Raw genomic sequence first — 22,511 nt, 5'->3', positions numbered from 1 at the left:
ACGCCTGTATTTTATAAGATAAGATGCCCACATTACTATAGTGCATTCTTTTAATCTTAATTCCTCAGACTGCATTCTTTTATTTTTATGTTTACTACAAAATTATCGTTTGCGCAGCTTTTCGGGAAAACAAAATTTTTGTGCAGTTTTACAAGAACGTTCAATTTCTGTGCAGAAAAGTGAATAGGCTGCATTAAAAGGGAGATTTGATTTTCTTATTAAATCTTAAATAAATTAAAGTATCTTTATGCTAAGAACTAGTGCCGGTACTACAACAATAAGTAGGCTACGAGCTGATTGGGTGGAACAAGACTGCTAAAGGTAGGCAAATGAAGTCAGAGACATAAAGCACATCAGCCATAATCTTCAAATACAAAAACCAAATCTAATAAAATACTCAGAAAGACACAGAGATAAAAGCACATTCCTCGTTCCATATGCTAGGACAAATTTGTGCTAATGCTGCTTCTTCCCTAGCGCTATTAGTATTAGGGCATGGAATGGGTTGCCTGAACTAGCCAGGAAAACCAGTGACTTGGCATAATTTAGGTCATGGGTTAATATGCATGACTAGATGCATGACGCGTAGGACGTAATCATCTTCTTTTGAAGTAACGTCCGTATCATATGAGGTAAGATAAATGGAGACAGCTAATCTGGGAGAGAAATAGTAAATCTAAATATAGATCTAAATTAAATAACTTAGAGATCTATTATTAAGTATTATCATCTAGATAGGCGGCCAATAGGCTCTATCTAGCTCTTCCTACGGTTTTAGGCGGCATAAGTGTCACTAACAACCATTACCTTCACATTGGCTTATCCCTTAGTCTGTTGAGACTCTGTTGGACCATTGTGGCACCACACAAGAATGTTACTCTCCATCTGCTGGTGATTGGTGAAGGAGCTATGGACCAGGATGTAACAATCTTCATCCCTAAAGGAGCCGACAACTTTGTTGTTACTAGGTCCTACAGGGTTAATTACTTATATCTACTTATACAAACATTCAACCATGCAGCAGTAAATCTTTGTTCATTTATAAAATATGCAAGCAAAACAATGCCTCTTTTTTATTAATCTTCAATTGTATATAACTTCAAAATAAGGTTATTCTAAAAGTGTCGGAGAACAGCTCCAGGACAATTAACTGGCACAACCAGAGTAGGAGATCTGCAAACGTCTACACAATATTTGTGCTATGGTTAAAAGGTATGGGAGACAATCCTCAGCACCAGAAGTATTAATTAGAAAGTTGTTATGCTATCTTGAGCTATCTCTCCTATAGTTTTATTATTTATTTATTTATTTATTTCGAATTGTTTAAAAAAAAACTAAAAAAAATTAAAGATCAGTTGTTACACTTGCCATCTTGTTCCAAGCCTACTCAAAATTTAACACAGTTCTTCATAGCATTGAATAAATACTGATCAGAGATTGTGTTTTGAATTGAGTGTACTGATGTATAGCCAATAAGAAAAATCCTCGTTTGTTTGAAACTTTTTATGAGACAGTTTCAATAATTAATATAGATTTTATTTTTAATATATTTGCATTTTTATATGTATATACTGTGGGCACACCTAATTTCTGTAGGTGTCGGCGGGCCGCATAAAACACTTTGGCGGGCCGCATGTGGCCCGCGGGCCGTAATTTGCCCACCCCTGCTCTAACCCAAAGTCTATGTCGTCGCTATAAAATATACGTTCACTGTCGGTCTAACAAAGTGCGCAACACAACTAACTAAACTAGCTATCTAACAATGTATTAGTAGGCTTTACAGAAAGACATTCCATTGAATATATAACCTTTTATAAGTAATAGTGTCATGACTCTTAATTCAGTACGTATTTATACTTTTTTACATGACACTAAAGACTTCTACGTCTCCCTAAAAGTAATACATTATTAATTGAAATGTGTGGCTTACTGGCAAAACCGCTTGGCTACCCAACAAGATGGCTCGAGTTCGAATTCCGACTCCAGCTGAGTTGTGTTTTCTTAGAGCCTTAAGGCAGCACGGAAAACCTTCTTCTAGATACCCAGTTCCCCCCCCCCCACACACACACACACTCAGGCACACACACACACACACACAAAAGACTGGAGCTTATAACATGCAAGATGTGCTCTATAAAAGAAAAAAAATTGTTTCACTAAGCCCCAATTATTCATAGTCCTGTACACCAATAACTTCTTCCCGCCTTGGTTGCTATACATATAAGCCTCCTTACTTCTTCAGAATTACAAAGTACTGAATGCCGTCTGCAGTTCACCCATTAAAGATTCACCTCCTCTAACAAAGAATGACGCTACAGTACGAGGACATTATTGAAGAGATCAACCCGTTCGGACGTTACCAGAAGACTGTCCTGTTTCTTATATGCCTGCCAGTTGTTCCGATAGCCATGCAGGCAGTTATAACAGTCTATACTCTGGGGACACCCAAACACAGGTAGGACTCAAACGGCAATGTTGAAGTTAGGGAAATGATCCAAAATTTACTTTTTTTATGGAAGGGATAATTCCTTTGAAACACTCTTTGGTAACAACATAAGGAACATATTTTAAAAAAAAAAGGGAAGAACTGCACACTTACGGCCATATAAGATTTATTTCCTTTTTTTTGGCTATATCAAAATTAATTCATTAATTGGTTAAATGTTTTTTTTTTATTGATTCTCGTTTTCTTAGGGACTATGAATAATGGTGCAAAGTTTCAACTTGATCCGAGAACGGGAAGTAGAAAGAATACGATATTCAAAATTTTATCCCAGACAGACAAACAGTCAGACGAAATGAGTTGATGTAAGCTTTGCAATGAAAAATAAAAACTCTCAGGATTAGGTTAATAAAAGGTTTGAATAATACTTAGCATCGTTTCATTTAAAGTTAAGTCATTAGCTCTCATTAAAAGATACCGTTTGAGAATTCACTAAATGTAGAAATAACTTTAGTGCTACAAATATCAATTTGTAAGTCGGTTCATTAAAAATATTCTCTGGAAAATCAGATTCGAAACAAGAAAATATAGTCATTAGACTTTTCATTTTACCATTTGGCAAACACACAGAAAATTTTGTCTATAAGAACAAAGTAATAGATTTAAAAAAAATTATTTTAAAATTGCAGGTTTTATTGCTACATAGAATTTTCCTGAATGCATTCATAGTCGCCAATGCACTCCCACATATGTTAAAATGGTTGACTATGGTCTATTAGACATGATAGTGATATAATATAACCCAATTACCAATGATAGCTAACTTCACCATCTAGAAGCGCCCCACTGGGTGATATAATAACATATGTTGGTATGCTATAGTCCTAACGTGCCCTGCTGTTTAATATTATCTATTATGATGCTATGCTATGGTCTAGATGTGCCCTACTGTTTGATGTAATAGAAGCTCTGTTATATGCTATGATCTAGATGTGCCATACTGGGTGACCCTAACGACACGTACGATCGTACAGACCTAGGATTATTCAACGATTCCATACCTCCTGACGTTGGAGACTGCTATCTTTATGACAGAAATACAAGTGAGTCACTTGGTCGTTCCAAATATCACAACATTTTAACAACATTTTTTAACATGCCTTATGTCCGATTATTACATAACATGCTGTATTTCAAAATATCACAACATTTTAACAACCATGGTGTCCAGGGGCGGACTGGCTATATGGGCATTCGGGCAAATGCCCGGTGGGCCGGTACCCAAATGGGCCGGTAGGGTCACCTAAAGGGTCTCATGAATGCCACTTTGTCACGTATTGAATAGTTCAAGGTTTATAATGTTCTCTTAACAAAGTGACCCTCTGAGCGTCGTGTTTTTTTAAAAATCATTTACAGACTCAACATTGTAGGTCCTAATGCTAATTTAATTTAACACATTTTCCGAAATAATGTAATAGTTTACATCCATAGACAGTGCTACTGTAAGCTTCATCCTTTAAGGGTCTACACAGTTAGCGATGAAAAAGCAACATAAGGTCTATATTTCTTATAAAGATATAGAGCATGCTTACAGTTATTGATACATTATTAAACTTAACATAATTATTTTCAGGACAGGTAGGCCTATAATTGGAGGCCCATCATATGATATACAATTTATGGGCCGGACTTGTATAGAAATGCCTGGGACGATTTTGACACCCAGTCCGCCCCTGATGGTGTCCAAAATGAAACTAAAACTAAATCTGTATATACAGTATGTCCAAATAATTACAACATTTTATCACGCAGCATTTCCAAATGGGAAGCGTGGTCGAGAGGCCAAGTGAACTTGGCTTGGCTTGGCTACCTAGAAGAGGGTTCGAGGTTCGACTCGGGCAGAGTCTAAAGGCAGCACGGAAAACCAACTCCTAGATACCCCCTCCCCCACCCCCCACTGGTCCACAAATGAGATTGGACCAAAAGCGCTCTGAGCATGCTATAAGCATGAAAGTAGCGCTATATAAAAGCTATAATAATAATAATAAATAATAATTTTTATTTCTAAATTATACATGGAAGTAATCAATTTATATTACAATTTAAGTAATCAATGACATTATGAAAACGGATCATTTGAAATGGTTTGAATTGCTCCACTAATCTTTTTTTAAAATTTAAATTGTAACTCTCATTCTGATCGCTTGTTCAGTGTGGACCAGCATCCAGCATGGGGAAAGGGAGGGGGGGGGTATTTTGAAGGATATTCGTGTTACATTTAGACGCTTAATACTCAGCTCGAGTCTGGATTTGTGGATAGGTAGACACAAGGCCGGCCTTAGTCATAGGCAAACTAGGCAGCCGCCTAGGGCCTCCGCTATGTGGGGGCCTCGGACAGGACTCAAAGAAATTTTTTTAATAAAAAAAAAAAAACAGCGAAACATGGAGGGAATCTCCCAGCAGAACTCTATGGCTCTGTGTCTACTAGCCTATCTCCAAGTCTCTATTATGTTTCAAGGTTTATCCACTAATGCAGTGATGCACAAAATACGGCCCGCGGACCATATCCGGCCCAAGACGTGCTTCCATCCGGCCCGCCGAAAGGTCGGCACAAAATACAGAAAATCCTCCTCCCTAAAAAAATGTTTAAAATGTATTTTTACCTACGTTATGGACCTCAATTTTATTTCTAATAGATTCCTACCAAGGCCTTTAAAATGTGTGCGTTTATGAAATAGGACTCAGAATATAGAACCTACCAGGAAAAGTGAATGGATCTTTACTTTTTGTGGGACATGATAACATGTTTGCCAAAATTTTTGTATTATACGGAAAGTGGGGCTGTTGTACAAAAACAAAAATAAAACATAAATAGAACTTGCAACATTTTCTGACGCGTACGAAGATGTTTAATTAAGTTTTTGTAGAGTTGGAAATTAAAATGGCCCGCAGATTGAATTAGGTTGGGCATCACTGCACTAATGTATATATCTACTTGTTAGACTACAGATGTTAGAAGACCATTGTTTCTTCCTTTATTTTTAGTCTTTAAAAAAAGTAAAGTTCCCCTTTCAGACCTTACGATCTATGGGGCAGATGATGTTAAGGTCATCTGTTTCTATGGCCAACGGTTAACGAGCAGGGTGTCATGTGCCCAGCACAACGACCAATCGCCTTTACTTTCACCAACTAAAGTCAGGTACCCACTGGAGTTGGGTGGACTCAGGGACGCCGTAAAAATCCCGAAATTCAAAATCACAGCCTTTACCAAGATTCGGACCCAGGATCTTAGGTTCAGAAGCCGAGCGCTTAACCACTCAGCCACCGCGCCCCCTAGTTCTAGTCTGTTGATCATAAATCGCTTATGAAGCACAGTCGTGTTATTGGCGCTTGGGTTGAGCTGTCTGTACCGCACTAGATGGAGAGAGACAGTGACCAAGACAGCCATGGAGAGCGAAAGAACATGGGCCTCAGCTCTGGAAGAAAAACGTACAATTCGAGAAATGGCCAGCTCCTCTGCCGCCGAAGCAAAAGCCACCTTAACCTGCGATATTCTTGGACAGGAGTGTCTCTCCAAAATAGGGCTCCACAGCCACGTGAGGAAGTGTGCGAGATGAACCATAGTCGTTCTACGACTGAAAGAGGCCAACTAACCAATATGCTTACGCTTTGCGTAAATAGCGCTACATGAATTTAATTTATTGATTGATTCAGATATAGATACGAAGTGTTGTTTTTTTTAATTCACAGCGTATTTTTTGGATTTTTCTATTTTATTTGGGGCCCTCAATTCACTTCGCCTAGGGCCTCCAATTACAGAGGCCGTACTGGTAACCATGTGACTTTTGCCTCTCATTCATAAGCTTTATGTTAGCTATTTTTAGTATTAACATTAATACATCTGGTGAATCTTTATGAAGATACATTATGAATAACAAAAAATAAATACTTAAAAATAAAACTAATATAAGAAAAAGAAATGTACATTTACAGCCATATCTATCAATACTGTAAGATTTATTTCACCCAGTCAATCTCAAACTTAATGAATCCATTATTATGAATTGTTTAACTAAAATTAAATGGTTAATTTTTTATTGAGTCATGTTTTGTTTGGCCCAATAAATATTGTGCAAAAGTTTCAACTTGATCCGACATGGGGAATGGGAGAAATAACGTGTACAAAAAAAATGTACCAGACAGACAGACAGAATTGATATAAACTTTGCAATAAGCTTTGTAAAAATCCCTATGTGTGTTAAAAAAGTTAACAATACGAGACAAATAAACAAGACTAATTGGAAAAACAGTGAAGAATTTCTGTATAGGCTACACAAGGTGTAGTTTAGGGCCGTCATAGTTTTCTCTGAATAAGAATGATTTTAAGATTAAAGTTGTATTAGTTCACTACAAAGATGTATTAGTTCACTACAAAGATGTATCAGTTCACTCTAGAGATGTACTAGTTCACCCTAGAGATGTATCAGTTCACCCTAGAGATGTAGGCCTATCAGTTCACCCTAGAGATGCATTAGTTCACCCTAGAGATGTATTAGTTCACCCTAGAGATGTATCAGTTCACTCTAGAAATATATTAGTTCACCATAGAAATGTATAAGTTCACCCTAGAGATGTATTAGTTCACCCTAAAGATGTATCAGTTCACCCTAGAGATGTATTAGTTCATTGCAAAGATGTATTAGTTCACTATAAAGATATATTAGTTCATTATAAAGATGTATTAGTTCACTATAAAGATGTATCAGTTCACTCTAGAGATGTATTAGTTCAATATAAAGATTTATCAGTTCACTCTAGAGATGTATTAGTTCACCATACAGATGTATTAGTTCACCCTAGAGATGTATTTGTTCACCCTAGAAATGTATTAGTTCACCCTAGAGATGTACCAGTTCACTCTAGAGATGTATTAGTTCACTCTATAGATGTATCAGTTCACTCTAGAGATGTATCAGTTCACTCTAGAGATGTATTAGTTCACCCTAGAGATGTATTAGTTCATTATAAAGATGTATTAGTTCACCATAAAGTTGTATTAGTTCACTCTAGTTCGCTATCTATACACTTCTGAATTGTAATGTAGGTACCGGTAACAAGACACTGAAGACATGTGAAAGATGGGTTTACGACAAAACCAACTTTGACGAAACGCTTGTCACTAAGGTACACAACTCTGTCTTTACTTCTGCTGTTCAACAAATACAAAACGAATTTTAATCATTATTTTTATTGTTTTTTTACAAAGCTAATATCAACTCTGTCTGTCTATCTGTCTGTCTGGTAAACATTTTGAACAAGTTATTTTTCCCACTTTTCATTCTCGGATGAAGTCAAAACTTTGCAAAATTATTCATTGTTGGTGAATAAAAAAAGAAACAATTAATTTATAAAGTAGTACTAATTAGTTAATTTTGTTTAGATAGAGGAATAGTTAACTCATCCACACCACTTTAAAGTGTCGTAAGCTCTGCCGATCCCAAGAATAACGCCTCACTGGAAACTGAAATCTAAAAGTGACATTAGTTTGATATTTCACGCGAAAACTGTTTAAAATCTTGTAAATCTTGATTTAAAAAAAAGAGTTCTCTTTTAATTTGATGTTTTAATTCTTGATCTTCTTTAGTTACTGCACTTGCCTGTATATACTAGCACTGCACTTGCCTGTATAGACTAACTAGCAGTTTTTATTTGTTGTCCAGTTCAATTTTGTGTGTAAGGACGAAATGAAGAAATCTTTGGCTCAAATGTTTTACATGTTGGGCAGCTTCCTTGGGACGTTCATCTTTGGTCCACTTGGGGATGTGTAAGTTGTTTTTATTGAACCATTTTGTTATTCTTAGATCTAGGCTAGTAGACATATAGAGCCATAGAGTTCTGCTTTGTTCGAGAACGAGGCTTAAAGACTAAAGAGCCATAGAGTTCTGCTTTGTTCGAGAACGAGGCTTATAGACATATAGAGCCATAGAGTTCTGCTATGTTCGAGAACGAGGCTTATAGACATATAGAGCCATAGAGTTCTTAATTCTGCAGTTGGCTACATAAAATAGAATGAAGACTTAACTCTTTCCCTCCTAACAGACAATACCAACGTTGATTCCACTGAATGTGGTAAATAATTACGGAGAGAAAGAGTTAATTCAATTAATGCAAGTTACTCTATAGTTGCTTTTTTAAACTCTTCTGCATTTAACAAAATTGTATCGCAGAAAGGGCTTTAAAATAGATCTAGTAGCTTTAAGAATGGTTGTGAGTGTGTTTGTGTTTCGTGTGTGAATGTTGTTCGTATTTGCATCTATATTGTTATTGTACAGTTGTTACGCCGATGTTGTTAATTGTAGTCAAACTAAATTTCCATTTGATTGGATCAATAAAAATTATCTTATCTTATCTTATCTTGTAAACTTTGAATCCTAATAAAGACTTAGATCTAGGCTAGTAAAAATATAGAGCCATAGAGTTCTGCTATGTTTGAGAACAAGGCTTATAGACATATAGAGCCATATAGAGTTCTACTATTGTTTGAGAACGAGGCTTATAGACATATAGATCCATAGAGTTCTGCTATGTTTGAGAACGAGGCTTATAGACATATAGAGCCATAGAGTTCTGCTATGTTTGAGAACGAGGCTAATAGACATATAGAGCCATAGAGTTCTACTATTGTTTGAGAACGAGGCTAATAGACATATAGAGCCATAGAGTTCTACTATTGTTTGAGAACGAGGCTAGTAGACATATAGAGCCATAGAGTTCTGTTTTGTTCGAGAACGAGGCTTATAGACTAAAGAGTCATAGAGTTCTACTATTGTTTGAGAACGAGGCTAATAGACATATAGAGCCATAGAGTTCTACTATTGTTTGAGATTTGAAACATGTTTCGCATTTTTTTCTCAAGAAAAACTTCTTGAGTCCTGTTCGAGACCCCCAACAATCGGAGGCCCAAGGTGGCTGCCTTGTTTGCATATGCCTAAGCCCGGTCCTGAGATCAAGTTAGAATGAAAAAAAAAGATAATGTTTTCTTGTGAGGAGAGAGGCGTTAATATTTTCTAATTATATGTATGCACGATAATCTTAAGAATAAACAAGAAAACCCAAACAAGCCTGCATTAACTCTTTCTCTCCTAACTGACGATACCAACGTTGATTCCAACAGAATGTGGTGAATAATTATGGAGAGAAAGAGTTAAAGTTTAATCCAACTCGTTCACCAACTTCTTTGATTTCTCATTGATAGCATCGGGCGTAGGCTAATTATGATAACATCTGGACTTATTTATGGTGTCGCCAGTACCTGTGTGGCCTTCTCAATGTCCCTGACCTTTTTATGTATAATATCACTGGTCAACGGGTCAGCCTGTACAGCGTATTATAATGTATTGTATGTTCTGGGTAAGTAACACACTGTCAAAATCTATCTATATATATAATTCTCTTCTTCCCTCAAGAGTTTAAACAAGAAGTAAAGGAAAGATCACTCTGCGGAGAGTCCACGAGAAAACAAGAGGTGGGGGGGGGGGGGGAAGAACACGTAGTCACAACATAGCCGGGCAGGGCCGTTGCAATATAACTCTTTTTTTTTTATTTCTACCTCACGTTAAAAAAAAAGGGAGGGGGGGAGTAATCTACTCTGTAGTAACTATCGAAGTGACAGAGCACGCTCAAGAGTTTGGACACAATGGAAAGATCACTCTTTTATTTTTGCAACTCGGACGAAGGGAGTTATCCTTGCGAAAAAAAAAGACAATTTTCGTCTGTATATTTCAGGAGATTGGTAGGAGTTTTCAAAAGATTTTAATAATTTTCCGGATATTTCCAGGACTTTTTCATATATTTTGCAATTTCAGGAGATTTCCAGGACCTGTTAAATCGACAGGAGGCCGCGGGAAATCTGTAATATGTTATAAAACGGTTTAATCTAATAATTTATACACCTAAAATTAGCGCGGGTCCTATAAAAGTGCTGGGCCCACTGAGGTCGCATAGGTTGCAGTGGCCTAAGACCGGCCCTGCAAAATAGCGGTGTATGCTACGCCGCCGGTCGACTAGTAATTTATATTTAAGTAGTTTACACATTTGATAGGGTGTGGTCAAAAATGTATGAGGCATTTTTTTTCCCTCGGTAAAGTTTATAATAATAACCATAGGACCTACGTTTAGTTCAAATAATGTCTTACTACAAGTCCAAGCTCTAGTACCTCACTAAAGCAGACTTCGGGTACATAGTGTGTTTACTCATCCGCACCACTTTTAAGTGCCATACCCTCAGCCGATTCCAAGAATAGCGATTCCAAGAATAGCGATTCCAAGAATAGAGATTCCAAGAATAGAGATTCCAAGAATAGCGCCTCACTGGAAACTTGGAATTTGAAAGTGCTTTTATTTTTTGTTATTTTACGCCAAAAGGTTTAAAATCTTGTAAATCTTGATTTAAAAAAAAAAGAATAGATCTCTTTTAATTTGAGATTTTAATTCTTGGATATCTTTTTTTTTCTTTTTTAGGGCTAGAACTTGTTGGTCAAAACAACAGAATTCTAGCTGGAACTGTTATTGTCTCATTCTTTGGTATTGGTATCATCCTACTTCCGGTCATGGCTTATTTCCTGCGTGACTGGAAAACGCTACAGTTGGCAGCATCAGCTTGGGTTATTGTATTTGTACTTTATTATTGGTGAGAAGTCTAGCCATTTATTACAAAGCTATTATATCAACTCTGTCCGTCTGGTAAAATGTTTGTTCACGTTGTTTCTCCCACACGCAATCTCGGATCAAGTTGAAATTTTGCACAATTATTTCTTTAACCTGACAAAAAATGATTTTTTAAAACCAATTAATTAATTATTTAACTATTAGTAATTAATTATTTGTTTGGTATAGAACAAGGGAAAGAAATCGTACTTGACAGATGTGGTGATATATAAGTTGAAATAGTCCCCTTGAAGAGGCTTGAGCCCTGAGTGAACAAGATTTTTTCTGCTTTAAAAAAAAGCGATCACAGCAACATGAACCCATACACAGATACCCCTTTCTTCTCCCCCCCCCCCTTTTTTTCTTTTTAACAGAACATTTAATTTTTTTTTTTAAAGAAAATATTTATGCACATTTTAATATTCATCCAAATATAGACTTGTTTAATGTCAAAATGTAGTTTTAAGACACCATTATTGTTATTTTGAGGTGTGGCCTCAGAGGGGCAAGGTAGCCTACCTGGCATAGGAACCGAGGGGCGTTAGGTTCGAATCCAGGTGAAGCCAGGAATTATGAATTTCTGGATTTTTTAGTGCGCCGTTGAGTCCACCCGCTTCTGGCATTATTTGGGAAAAGAAAAAGAGGTTGGTCGTTACGCTAGCCACATGACTCCCTAGGCCATAAGACTCCGTAGGCCCACATGACTCCGTAGGCTCACATGACTCCGTAGGTCCACGTCACTCCGTAGACCCACATGACTTCATTGGGATTTATTTGGTAAAAGAAAAGGAGGTTAGTCGTTAGTAGGCCCACATGACTCCGTAGGCCCACATGACTCTGTAGGTCCACATGACTTCATTGGTTACATGTCTCCGTAGGCCCACATGACTCCGTAGACCCACATGCCTCCGTAGGCCACACGACTCATATGCCCACATGACTCCGTAGGCTCGCATCACTCCGTAGGTCCATATGTCTCCGTAGGCCACATGTCCCATATGTCCACATGCCTCCGTAGGTCACGTGCCTCATAAGCCCACGTGACTCCGTAGGCCACATGTCTCCGTAGGTCACGTGACTCCGTAGGTCTACCTGGCTCCGTATGCCACATCATCTGCTACCATAGATCGCAAGGTCTGAAGCTCAAAGGATTGCTTAATCTATTTTCTAGGATTTTCTAATGGCCTTAAGAAATCTTTCTGCAATTATAAAAGCTTTCTATCATGCCAAAATATCTGTATATCTAATCTATCATTACCTCTCTTTAGGTCTCAAATTCAGTTTATCGTTGCTCCAATGTGTGCATTTATCAATTTGTATCCACTTAGAATACTTACTTCTATTAGTATCCATCTAGAATACTTACTTCTATTAGTATCCATCTAGAATATTTACTTCTATCGGTATCCACTTAGAATACTTACATCTATTTATACCCACTTATCATACTTACATATATAATGCCAGGTGTGTTCCGGAGTCTCCAAGATGGCTAATTAGCAAAAAAAGATTTACAGAAGCTGACGCTATCCTCCAGCACGCAGCCAAGGTCAACAAGAGGTCAATGACAGGAAGAAAGGAGTGGGCGGAGATTGCTCAGGTGAATGAACCGTTCTGGAAGATCGCGACACATCGCATCTTAGTTATACGAACTACAATCATCTACTTTAACTGGTAGGCTTTGCAAGCATCACATCTTAGTTATACGAACTACAATCATCTACTTTAACTGGTAGGCTTTGCAAGCATCGCATCTTAGTTATAAGAACTACAATCATCTATTTTAACTGGTAGGCTTTGCAAGCATCACATCTTAGTTATACGAACTACAATCATCTATTTTAACTGGTAGGCTTTGCAAGCATCACATCCTAGTTATACGAACTACAATCATCTACTTTAACTGGTAGGCTTTGCAAGCATCACATCTTAGTTATACGAACTACAATCATCTATTTTAACTGGTAGGCTTTGCAAGCTTCGCATCTTAGTTATACGAACTACAATCATCTATTTTAACTGGTAGGCTTTGCAAGCATCGCATCTTAGTTATACGAACTACAATCATCTACTTTAACTGGTAGGCTTTGCAAGCATCACATCTTAGTTATACGAACTATAATCATCTGCTTTGACTCGTCACTAGTAGGTTTTACAAACATCGTAACCTACTTTATATACACAAAAAGAAATTGATTGTTACTTATTTCAAAACGCAATATTATAAAGACATAAAAAAGTATGGACAAGAGAAACCAATATGATATGATAACTCGATAGTACTCCCCCCCCACTCACACACACACAGACGCACACACACTTTATAGAAGCTGAAAAGGGATAATAGCTGTCCATTCACGATCAGAGATGGAATGTCCTTATTGAAGCTATAAGACATTAACAGTGATTTATGTAAGTTTTACCATTCAGCAGAAATCTTACTGCACTACAAAAGGCATGCCTTGATCGCAATCTCACCCCTAAAGTGACTAACATGATTCGAACAAAGAATATTATGAAAGTATTTAACCATTTGGAGATTGTACGTTGAATATACACAATTTAAGGTCCAGATAAAATTTATGCAGATAACTATCATTAGTATTTGTTTTTTACTCAACTTTAATGTGGCAATTTGAAAACAACATATTAAAGTCCTTGCTTTCAATGACATGTGTACCTGTGTATATTGTACATAGTGAGACTAGGGTACTGTGTGTATATGTACTTGTTTAAAAGTTGACTGGGCGTATTGTGTTTATGTGTACATTGTTTAAAAGTTGACTGGGCTTACTGTGTCTATGTGTACATTGTTTAAAAGTTGACTGGGCGTACTGTATCTATGTGTACATTGTTTAAAAGTTGACTGGGCGTACTGTATCTATGTGTACATTGTTTAAAAGTTGACTGGGCGTACTTTATCTATGTGTACATTGTTTAAAAGTTGACTGGGCGTACTTTATCTATGTGTACATTGTTTAAAAGTTGACTGGGCGTACTGTGTCTATGTGTACATTGTTTAAAAGTTGACTGGGCTTACTTTATCTATGTGTACATTGTTTAAAAGTTGACTGGGCGTACTTCATCTATGTGTACATTGTTTAAAAGTTGACTGGGCGTACTGTGTCTATGTGTACATTGTTTAAAAGTTGACTGGGCTTACTTTATCTATGTGTACATTGTTTAAAAGTTGACTGGGCGTACTTTATCTATGTGTACATTGTTTAAAAGTTGACTGGGCGTACTGTGTCTATGTGTACATTGTTTAAAAGTTGACTGGGCGTACTGTGTCTATGTGTACATTGTTTAAAAGTTGACTGGGCGCACTGTATCTATGTGTACATTGTTTCAAAGTTAACTGGGCGTACTGTATCTATGTGTACATTGTTTAAAAGTTAACTGGGCGTACTGTATCTATGTGTACATTGTTTAAAAGTTGACTGGGCGTACTGTGTCTATGTGTACATTGTTTAAAAGTTGACTGGGCGTACTGTATCTATGTGTACATTGTTTAAAAGTTGACTGGGCGCACTGTATCTATGTGTACATTGTTTAAAAGTTGACTGGGCGCACTGTATCTATGTGTACATTGTTTAAAAGTTGACTAGGCGTACTTTATCTATGTGTACATTGTTTAAAAGTTAACTAGGAGTACTGTATCTATGTGTACATTGTTTAAAAGTTGACTGGGCGTACTGTATCTATGTGTACATTGTTTAAAAGTTGACTGGGCTTACTTTATCTATGTGTACATTGTTTAAAAGTTGACTGGGCGTACTGTATCTATGTGTACATTGTTTAAAAGTTGACTGGGCGTACTGTGTCTATGTGTACATTGTTTAAAAGTTGACTGGGCGTATTGTGTCTATGTGTACATTGTTTAAAAGTTGACTGGGCTTACTTTATCTATGTGTACATTGTTTAAAAGTTGACTGGGCGTACTTTATCTATGTGTACATTGTTTAAAAGTTGACTGGGCGTACTGTGTCTATGTGTACATTGTTTAAAAGTTGACTGGGCGTACTGTGTCTATGTGTACATTGTTTAAAAGTTAACTGGGCGTACTGTATCTATGTGTACATTGTTTCAAAGTTAACTGGGCGTACTGTATCTATTTGTACACTGTTTAAAAGTTGACTGGGCGTACTGTGTCTATGTGTACATTGTTTAAAAGTTGACTGGGCGTACTGTGTCTATGTGTACATTGTTTAAAAGTTGACTGGGCGTACTGTATCTATGTGTACATTGTTTAAAAGTTGACTGGGCGCACTGTATCTATGTGTACATTGTTTAAAAGTTGACTGGGCGTACTGTATCTATGTGTACATTGTTTAAAAGTTGACTGGGCGCACTGTATCTATGTGTACATTGTTTAAAAGTTGACTGGGCGCACTGTATCTATGTGTACATTGTTTAAAAGTTGACTAGGCGTACTTTATCTATGTGTACATTGTTTAAAAGTTAACTAGGAGTACTGTATCTATGTGTACATTGTTTAAAAGTTGACTGGGCGTACTGTATCTATGTGTACATTGTTTAAAAGTTGACTGGGCTTACTTTATCTATGTGTACATTGTTTAAAAGTTGACTAGGCGTACTTTATCTATGTGTACATTGTTTAAAAGTTGACTGGGCGTACTGTGTCTATGTGTACATTGTTTAAAAGTTGACTGGGCTTACTTTATCTATGTGTACATTGTTTAAAAGTTGACTGGGCGTACTTTATCTATGTGTACATTGTTTAAAAGTTGACTGGGCGTACTGTGTCTATGTGTACATTGTTTAAAAGTTGACTGGGCGTACTGTGTCTATGTGTACATTGTTTAAAAGTTAACTGGGCGTACTGTATCTATGTGTACATTGTTTCAAAGTTAACTGGGCGCACTGTATCTATGTGTACATTGTTGAAAAGTTGACTAGGCGTACTTCATCTATGTGTACATTGTTTAAAAGTTGACTGGGCGTACTGTGTCTATGTGTACATTGTTTAAAAGTTGACTGGGCTTACTGTGTCCATGTGTACATTGTTTAAAAGTTAACTAGGAGTACTTTATCTATGTGTACATTGTTTAAAAGTTGACTGGGCGTACTTTATCTATGTGTACATTGTTTAAAAGTTGACTGGGCGTAATGTGTCTATGTGTACATTGTTTAAAAGTTGACTGGGCGTACTGTATCTATGTGTACATTGTTTAAAAGTTGACTGGGCGTACTGTGTCTATGTGTTCATTGTTTAAAAGTTAACTGGGCGTACTGTATCTATGTGTACATTGTTTAAAAGTTGACTGGGCGCACTGTATCTATGTGTACATTGTTTAAAAGTTGACTGGGCGCACTGTATCTATGTGTACATTGTTTAAAAGTTAACTGGGCGTACTGTGTTTATGTGTACATTGTTTAAAAGTTGACTGGGCGTACTGTGTCTATGTGTACATTGTTTAAAAGTTGACTTGGAGTACTGTGTTGTGTACATTGTTGACTGCTCTATGTGTACATCCAGGGCAGTGTGTAGCATGAGCTACTACGGGATGAGCCTCAGCGTGGGCAGCCTGTCTGGGTCAATCTTCCTCAACGCTGTCCTGTACGGCCTCGTGGAGCTGCTCTCGTACATCATCTCCTACTTCTTACTGGACAGAATAGGACGCAGGAGACTTCACATCGGCTTCATGGTCATCACTGGACTTTCCTGCTCCGTATCCTCCCTGCCCACACTATACGGAGGTCAGTCCATATAGAAAAACAATTTTATTTATGTTAAGGTAGTTAATGGTGACGACTTTGTCTTTGTCAGGTCGGACAAAATAAGTAGGTCACAGATGGGTCTGCGTGGCACCATAAAGAAAGTCTCTTAATATTTGGACTCAACGTCATTGCCATATTAGTAACATTTAAGGAGTCGTTAATGAGGACACACTGTTAACGTGCTATGCTTCCCTGTCGAGAGTCTTACGTTTTAGTTCTGACCTAAGGTATTTTTGGCGCCCATCTATGGTGCTATACAGCATGCAAACTGGATGAAGTATACGCTCTAACCAGGAAATGTACCAGTTACATGAAGACCCGCCTGTAGTAACGAAACTATATAACAAGCCAAATATAAAAATACTTACAAAGAAAGTAAAACGTATATGTGGGCAAAAAACTCTTCATTTACAGTCATATTTCTTAATACTGTAAGAGTTATTTTCCTAAATCTACATTATACTAAATTATTTCATTACCACTATTTCTATTTAATTTAATGAATTGGTTAAGTTTGTGATTGATTCGTGCTGTGTCAGGAGAAATAAATAATTGTGTAAATTTTCAATTTCATCCGAGAATGGCAAGTGGGAGAAATAACGTTTTCAAATTTTTACCAGACAGACAAACAGACAGACATAATGAGTTGATATAAGCTTTGTAAAAAGAGCAGGCCTCGGTGGGCAGGCCACCTACAAACAATGCCAGTGTGACATAATAGGGAGTTAACTATTTTTGTATAATAGTATAGACAGGAGTGATTCCCCTTAATTAAGAAAGTCATATAAAGCCATGTAAATTGTGTCAAGTTGCCATTTACTCCTGAATTACCATCTCAGATGAACATGAGTTGATATAAGCTCTGTAAGGGGAATCACTCCTGTCTTTACTAATACACAAGTATAGTTACCTCCTCGTGTCACAGTCTGAGAAAAGAGGCAAAAAAAAAAAGGACAACAGTTTAAAGCTAGTGCGTGGAGACGAACAGCTCAAGAGAGATCTGAATGAACGAATGGGAAGAAGAAACTTCTATAAATCAAATAAGAACATAAAACTAAAATGTTATTTAACCTTGGTTAGGCCATTAATAGAATATGCATCCTTTGTTTGGGACCCCCTAACTCAAGAAAACATTAATTGATTTAACCAATCGTATCGCTTCATTCTTACAGTAGCTGTTAGGCTGTTAGGCTTAGTGACGGCCTAGTCAAGCGCTATGGTACAGTTATATATATAAACGTGTATAGATAGATCCAAAAGCATTAGGATAACCAACTCGAGGGAAAAAAAAGTAACATTTTCATCTAAGCCTACAGTCCAGAGCTATGATACAGTTATATATATAAACGTGTATAGATAGATCCAAAAGCATTAGGATAACCAACTCGAGGGAAAAAAAAGTAACATTTTCATCTAAGCCTACAGTCCAGAGCTATGATACAGTTATATATATAAACATGTATAGATAGATCCAAAAGCATTAGGATAACCAACTCGAGAAAAAAAAGTAATATTTTCACCTAAGCCTCTCCCTGTCCCAAGAAGTAAATAGATCGTGTGTCTGACTGATTCGAACAAGTTGGTCAGTGTAAGGCTAGTCCAGACTACAGTGTAGTCGGTCATGACAAGACAACCAAGCGATAGTGTTTGTTGTGTGTTGAGTGGTATGGCGAGAAAATACGCACTGCCGTGATTAGTCAAGCATGTAAATCTACTTTTAATACGCATTTTTTCTTTGCTTACAAGATCCTAGATCTAACTTCATAGACAAAGATATATTTCTTTTACGAGAATGTAAACTTTGCTGTATGGTCTCCTGTTATATAATAAGTCAATAGATTAAAACACCTTTGTGACGTCACATAGAAACCCGGTGAAAGTCTGACTGTTTTGGATGCGCAGGAAAATTACGTCGGAAAAACATCAATTACTAAGTTATTATTGCAAATAAAAAAAAAAGAAGAATATATTCATTATCTGTAAATCAAAACACATATTATATCAAAAATTGTCAAAACCATCGGAGTTTCCCTTTAAGAAACTGGAACAGACACAAAATAGAGCAGTGAGATTCATAACAAACGAATATTCACATTTGACTAGAGTAACACCTTTAGTAAAATCACTAAATTTAGAAAGCCTTCATGATAGAAGACTCAAAAGTAAAGTAGCAATTATACATTAAACACTGAACCATAATCTTCAAATACAAAAACAAAATTTAATAAAATACTCTGAAAGACACAAAGATAAAGGCACATTCCTCGTCCCATATGCTAGGACAAATTTGTACAAATGCTCCTTTTTCCCTAGTGCTATTAGAGCATGGAATGGGTTGCCTGATCCAGCAAGGAAAACCAGTGAATTAGCAGAATTAATTCATTGTTTAACATGCTTGACTAGATGCATGACGCGTAGGACGTAGTCGTCTTTTTTTGAAGTAACGTCTGTATTTTATAAGATAAGATAAGAAGCAGGCTAGTGCCCTCCAGGGGTTGTAGAGCCTCTGGAATGGATAGGCCATTTGATATTTGATGGGAACTCATTGGGAACTAAAGATGGTTGCTGGCTTCAGGATTTCGTTACCATTAACGACATATATAATCAGGCAATACCGTTTACCCAATTATTTTCGTGGATAAGCATCCGATAGTCACGAACTTAATACTTTTTTTTTGCTTCTTCTGTTCTTAGGTTACAGTTGGTTGACTATAATTCTGGCTACTATTGGCAAATTTGGCGTGTCTGGTGCTTATGCCAATATTTGGCTGTATTCCGCCGAATTGTTCCCCACAGTACTGAGGAGTAGCGGTCTGTCGTCTGGTTCATTCTTCGCGAGAATTGGCGGGCTTATCTCCCCTTTTATTGCCAATATAGTAAGTTTGAAAAAAGAGAAGATACATTTACCAATGAAAATTACTATATACAGCATAGAAGGTGGCCATAATAACAGGTTATTATTTATTGTTTTATTTATTATTTTATTTATTGTTTTATTGCATTCGCAGGGCACAGGACGTGGAGGAAATTTAGAAAAACTGATCCCACTTTTTATTTTTGGCGCTTTGTCGCTCGTGGCAGGATTTTCTGCTTACTTTTTACCGGAAACAAAGAACAGGCGACTTCCGGAAACCATAGAAGATGCCGTGGCTTTTGGAAGGTAGTAAATATTTTGGTCCAAAAGATCAAATTGGCGATTTGTGCTAAAGCTGGTGCGTTAACTATTTTGATAGTAATGCATTTTAAGTAAATATTTAATCTAGAAATTAAAGCAAAAAGACTCAAATTAAAAAAAAAAGCAAGCTTTGAACTTTGAAGACTATTTCTGTTGTTATGCAAGTTCTTTATTTTATTCGTCACAACAAAAAAAAAAAAAAAAAAAAAAAGAATTCTGCAAGAATTTCAGATTGTATTGTGAACAGTAAGGCCCAGTAAGGGTACATTCATATATCTATTGCATACAGCTTTCTCTCTCTCTCTCTCTCTGTAAAAGCTATATAGACCTATGTCGGCCTGTCAGTAAGACCGTAACCTATCATTCATTCAAAGACTTACAATCAAGGCATGCTTATCAACAACTTTTACGAGTGCAACCAGACAGCATGCCAACTGGGTAGTATAGAAGTTTGAATAGAGAATAGAGAAAGGGAAGGGGGGCTCACCGAAAAAAAACAATCCTGTCCAGGTCTTCCACTGACTAAAATCTGGCACTGACTATCATAACATTTTTTTTCCCGCCATGTCACAGTAAAAACAGATGGCTGCCTGATCAGGCGGTATGCGCACTGGGCTGTCGTCTCAATGGTCCCAGGTTCATACCTTGTCATTTCCGGTCGTAGTGTGGGAGGTTTTGAATAGGAAGTTGTAAATGAAGTTGAATGGTGTAACGTTGCAGAATGCGAATGTCGTGTAGTGCTGGGTTCCTTGCTTCCTGAAGTACTCTTGACACGTGACAAGACAAATACTATAAACTGACCTAAGTCCGTTTCAGCAGACAAATATAAAGTTTATTTTACCACACAATAATAATAATACTGCACTCCTTGTTAGTGCTACAAGTCAAGAAATAATAAACAATCCTATCCGCATGACAGCGGTATCAAATGTATCCAATATATGTTAGCTACAAATCACGTCCGCATCTCAGCGGGTAACACTGTACAGAATAATCCTTAATAATACATATCTCAAAAGCACTGGCAACAACTGCCCACGAGTTATTTTCTAACAATAAATACTACCAACTTTTTTAAGTCGCTACTGTCCGTCCCGGACCAAAATATTACTTGACCACTCGGTCCCAAGAATACCGCTTGACTTTACTAACTTGACTTAACTTGACTGCTTGACGTGACTGACTGAGTATTCAATAAGCACATAATGAAATCAACTCTCAAATATAATTAATCAACAATCACCAGTCCATCAACTTTCATGCTATATACATATATAAACACCAGTCCAGGAAGCAACGTCCAACCTTTCTGGACCGGGAACCAGACCTCACTGACTTGACTGAACTCAAAGTCAACTTTATTCATTCTACTTCCTGTTTTCTACATCAGGAATTCCACGTGTCTTTTAAACTCTTAACATGACGTGAACTTTAGATCATGCAATGTCAACTAAGACTGTGAAAGAAGTAGATTATCTTCATCTCTGAAGGAACATGCGAAACATGTAAAAAAAAAAAAATTTACAAACTACTCTGTAACCCTTAAAGTGCTGAGCTGTTTGGCAATGAAGACATACAAAATGAAATTACAATGTTCATGTTTAGAGGCTAAACTACCAGACGCAGGGTTAATAAGAATGAGATACATTTTAATTCTGATCTGGGTTTTCTAAAACGTGGAGCAAATTTTTTACGAGAGTTTTCTGAATCGTTCTTCTTGTGTGTTTCTTTTCAGGAGCAACGTTCTTCTGAACACAATGGACACGGTGGAGACTGGCTGATGGCGTCACTCAAGCACTGCTGTTTATCAGTTTGTGTGTGAGTGTGTGTGTGTGAAGGAGGGGGTTATTGTAGGTAGTGCATTTCGAGTTCGTTCACCGTACTAAGCTGACACGCACTATACCGTAACCTAATTAAAATGTTTGTTATTTTAAAATTAATAATAAAGTAAAGTGCAATATTGGGTCGTTGGGTTCTAAAAGTGTTTTTTTTTTAAGGTGTTTAAGGTGATAGACTTCGTTTTGTTTGTGTGTGTTATTGTCAACAAAAAAACAACAACATATTTTCATGCAATTCGATGTCCTCTGTCTATGAACTGGTGTCTATAATATAACTTCTTGTCTATGAACTGGTGTCTATAACTTCTTGTCTATAAACTGGTGTCTATAACTTCTTGTCTATGAAATGGTGTCTATAACTTCTTGTCTATGAACTGGTGTCTATAACTTCTTGTCTATGAACTGGTGTCTATAATATAACTTCTTGTCTATGAACTGATGTCTATAACTTCTTGTCTATGAACTGGTGTCTATAACTTCTTGTCTATGAACTGGTGTCTATAACTTCTTGTCTATGAACTGGTGTCTATAACTTCTTGTCTATAAACTGGTGTCTATAACTTCTTGTCTATAAACTGGTGTCTATAACTTCTTGTCTATGAAATGG

General features: G+C 36.9%; 1 protein-coding gene across 1 annotated transcript; it reads left to right on the top strand.

Moving 5' to 3' along the window:
* The first annotated feature begins 158 nt into the window (after positions 1-158).
* Positions 159-22,000, top strand: LOC106067010 (organic cation transporter protein-like). The gene is made up of 13 exons (XM_056040546.1): positions 159-321; positions 1,110-1,212; positions 2,243-2,455; positions 3,434-3,546; positions 7,548-7,627; positions 8,164-8,267; positions 9,699-9,853; positions 10,964-11,132; positions 12,617-12,823; positions 16,650-16,870; positions 19,586-19,767; positions 19,900-20,051; positions 21,802-22,000. Exons 3-13 carry the CDS (start codon positions 2,307-2,309, stop codon positions 21,845-21,847), a joined length of 1,578 nt encoding a protein of 525 aa, XP_055896521.1. The 5' UTR covers positions 159-321; positions 1,110-1,212; positions 2,243-2,306; the 3' UTR covers positions 21,848-22,000.
* Positions 22,001-22,511: the final 511 nt, after the last annotated feature.

Source organism: Biomphalaria glabrata, chromosome 9, assembly GCF_947242115.1.
Source record: "Biomphalaria glabrata chromosome 9, xgBioGlab47.1, whole genome shotgun sequence".
Classification (NCBI taxonomy): domain Eukaryota; kingdom Metazoa; phylum Mollusca; class Gastropoda; family Planorbidae; genus Biomphalaria; species Biomphalaria glabrata.
The sequence above is the reverse complement of the archived record's forward strand: the minus strand, read 5'-3'. Positions and strand labels throughout refer to the sequence as shown.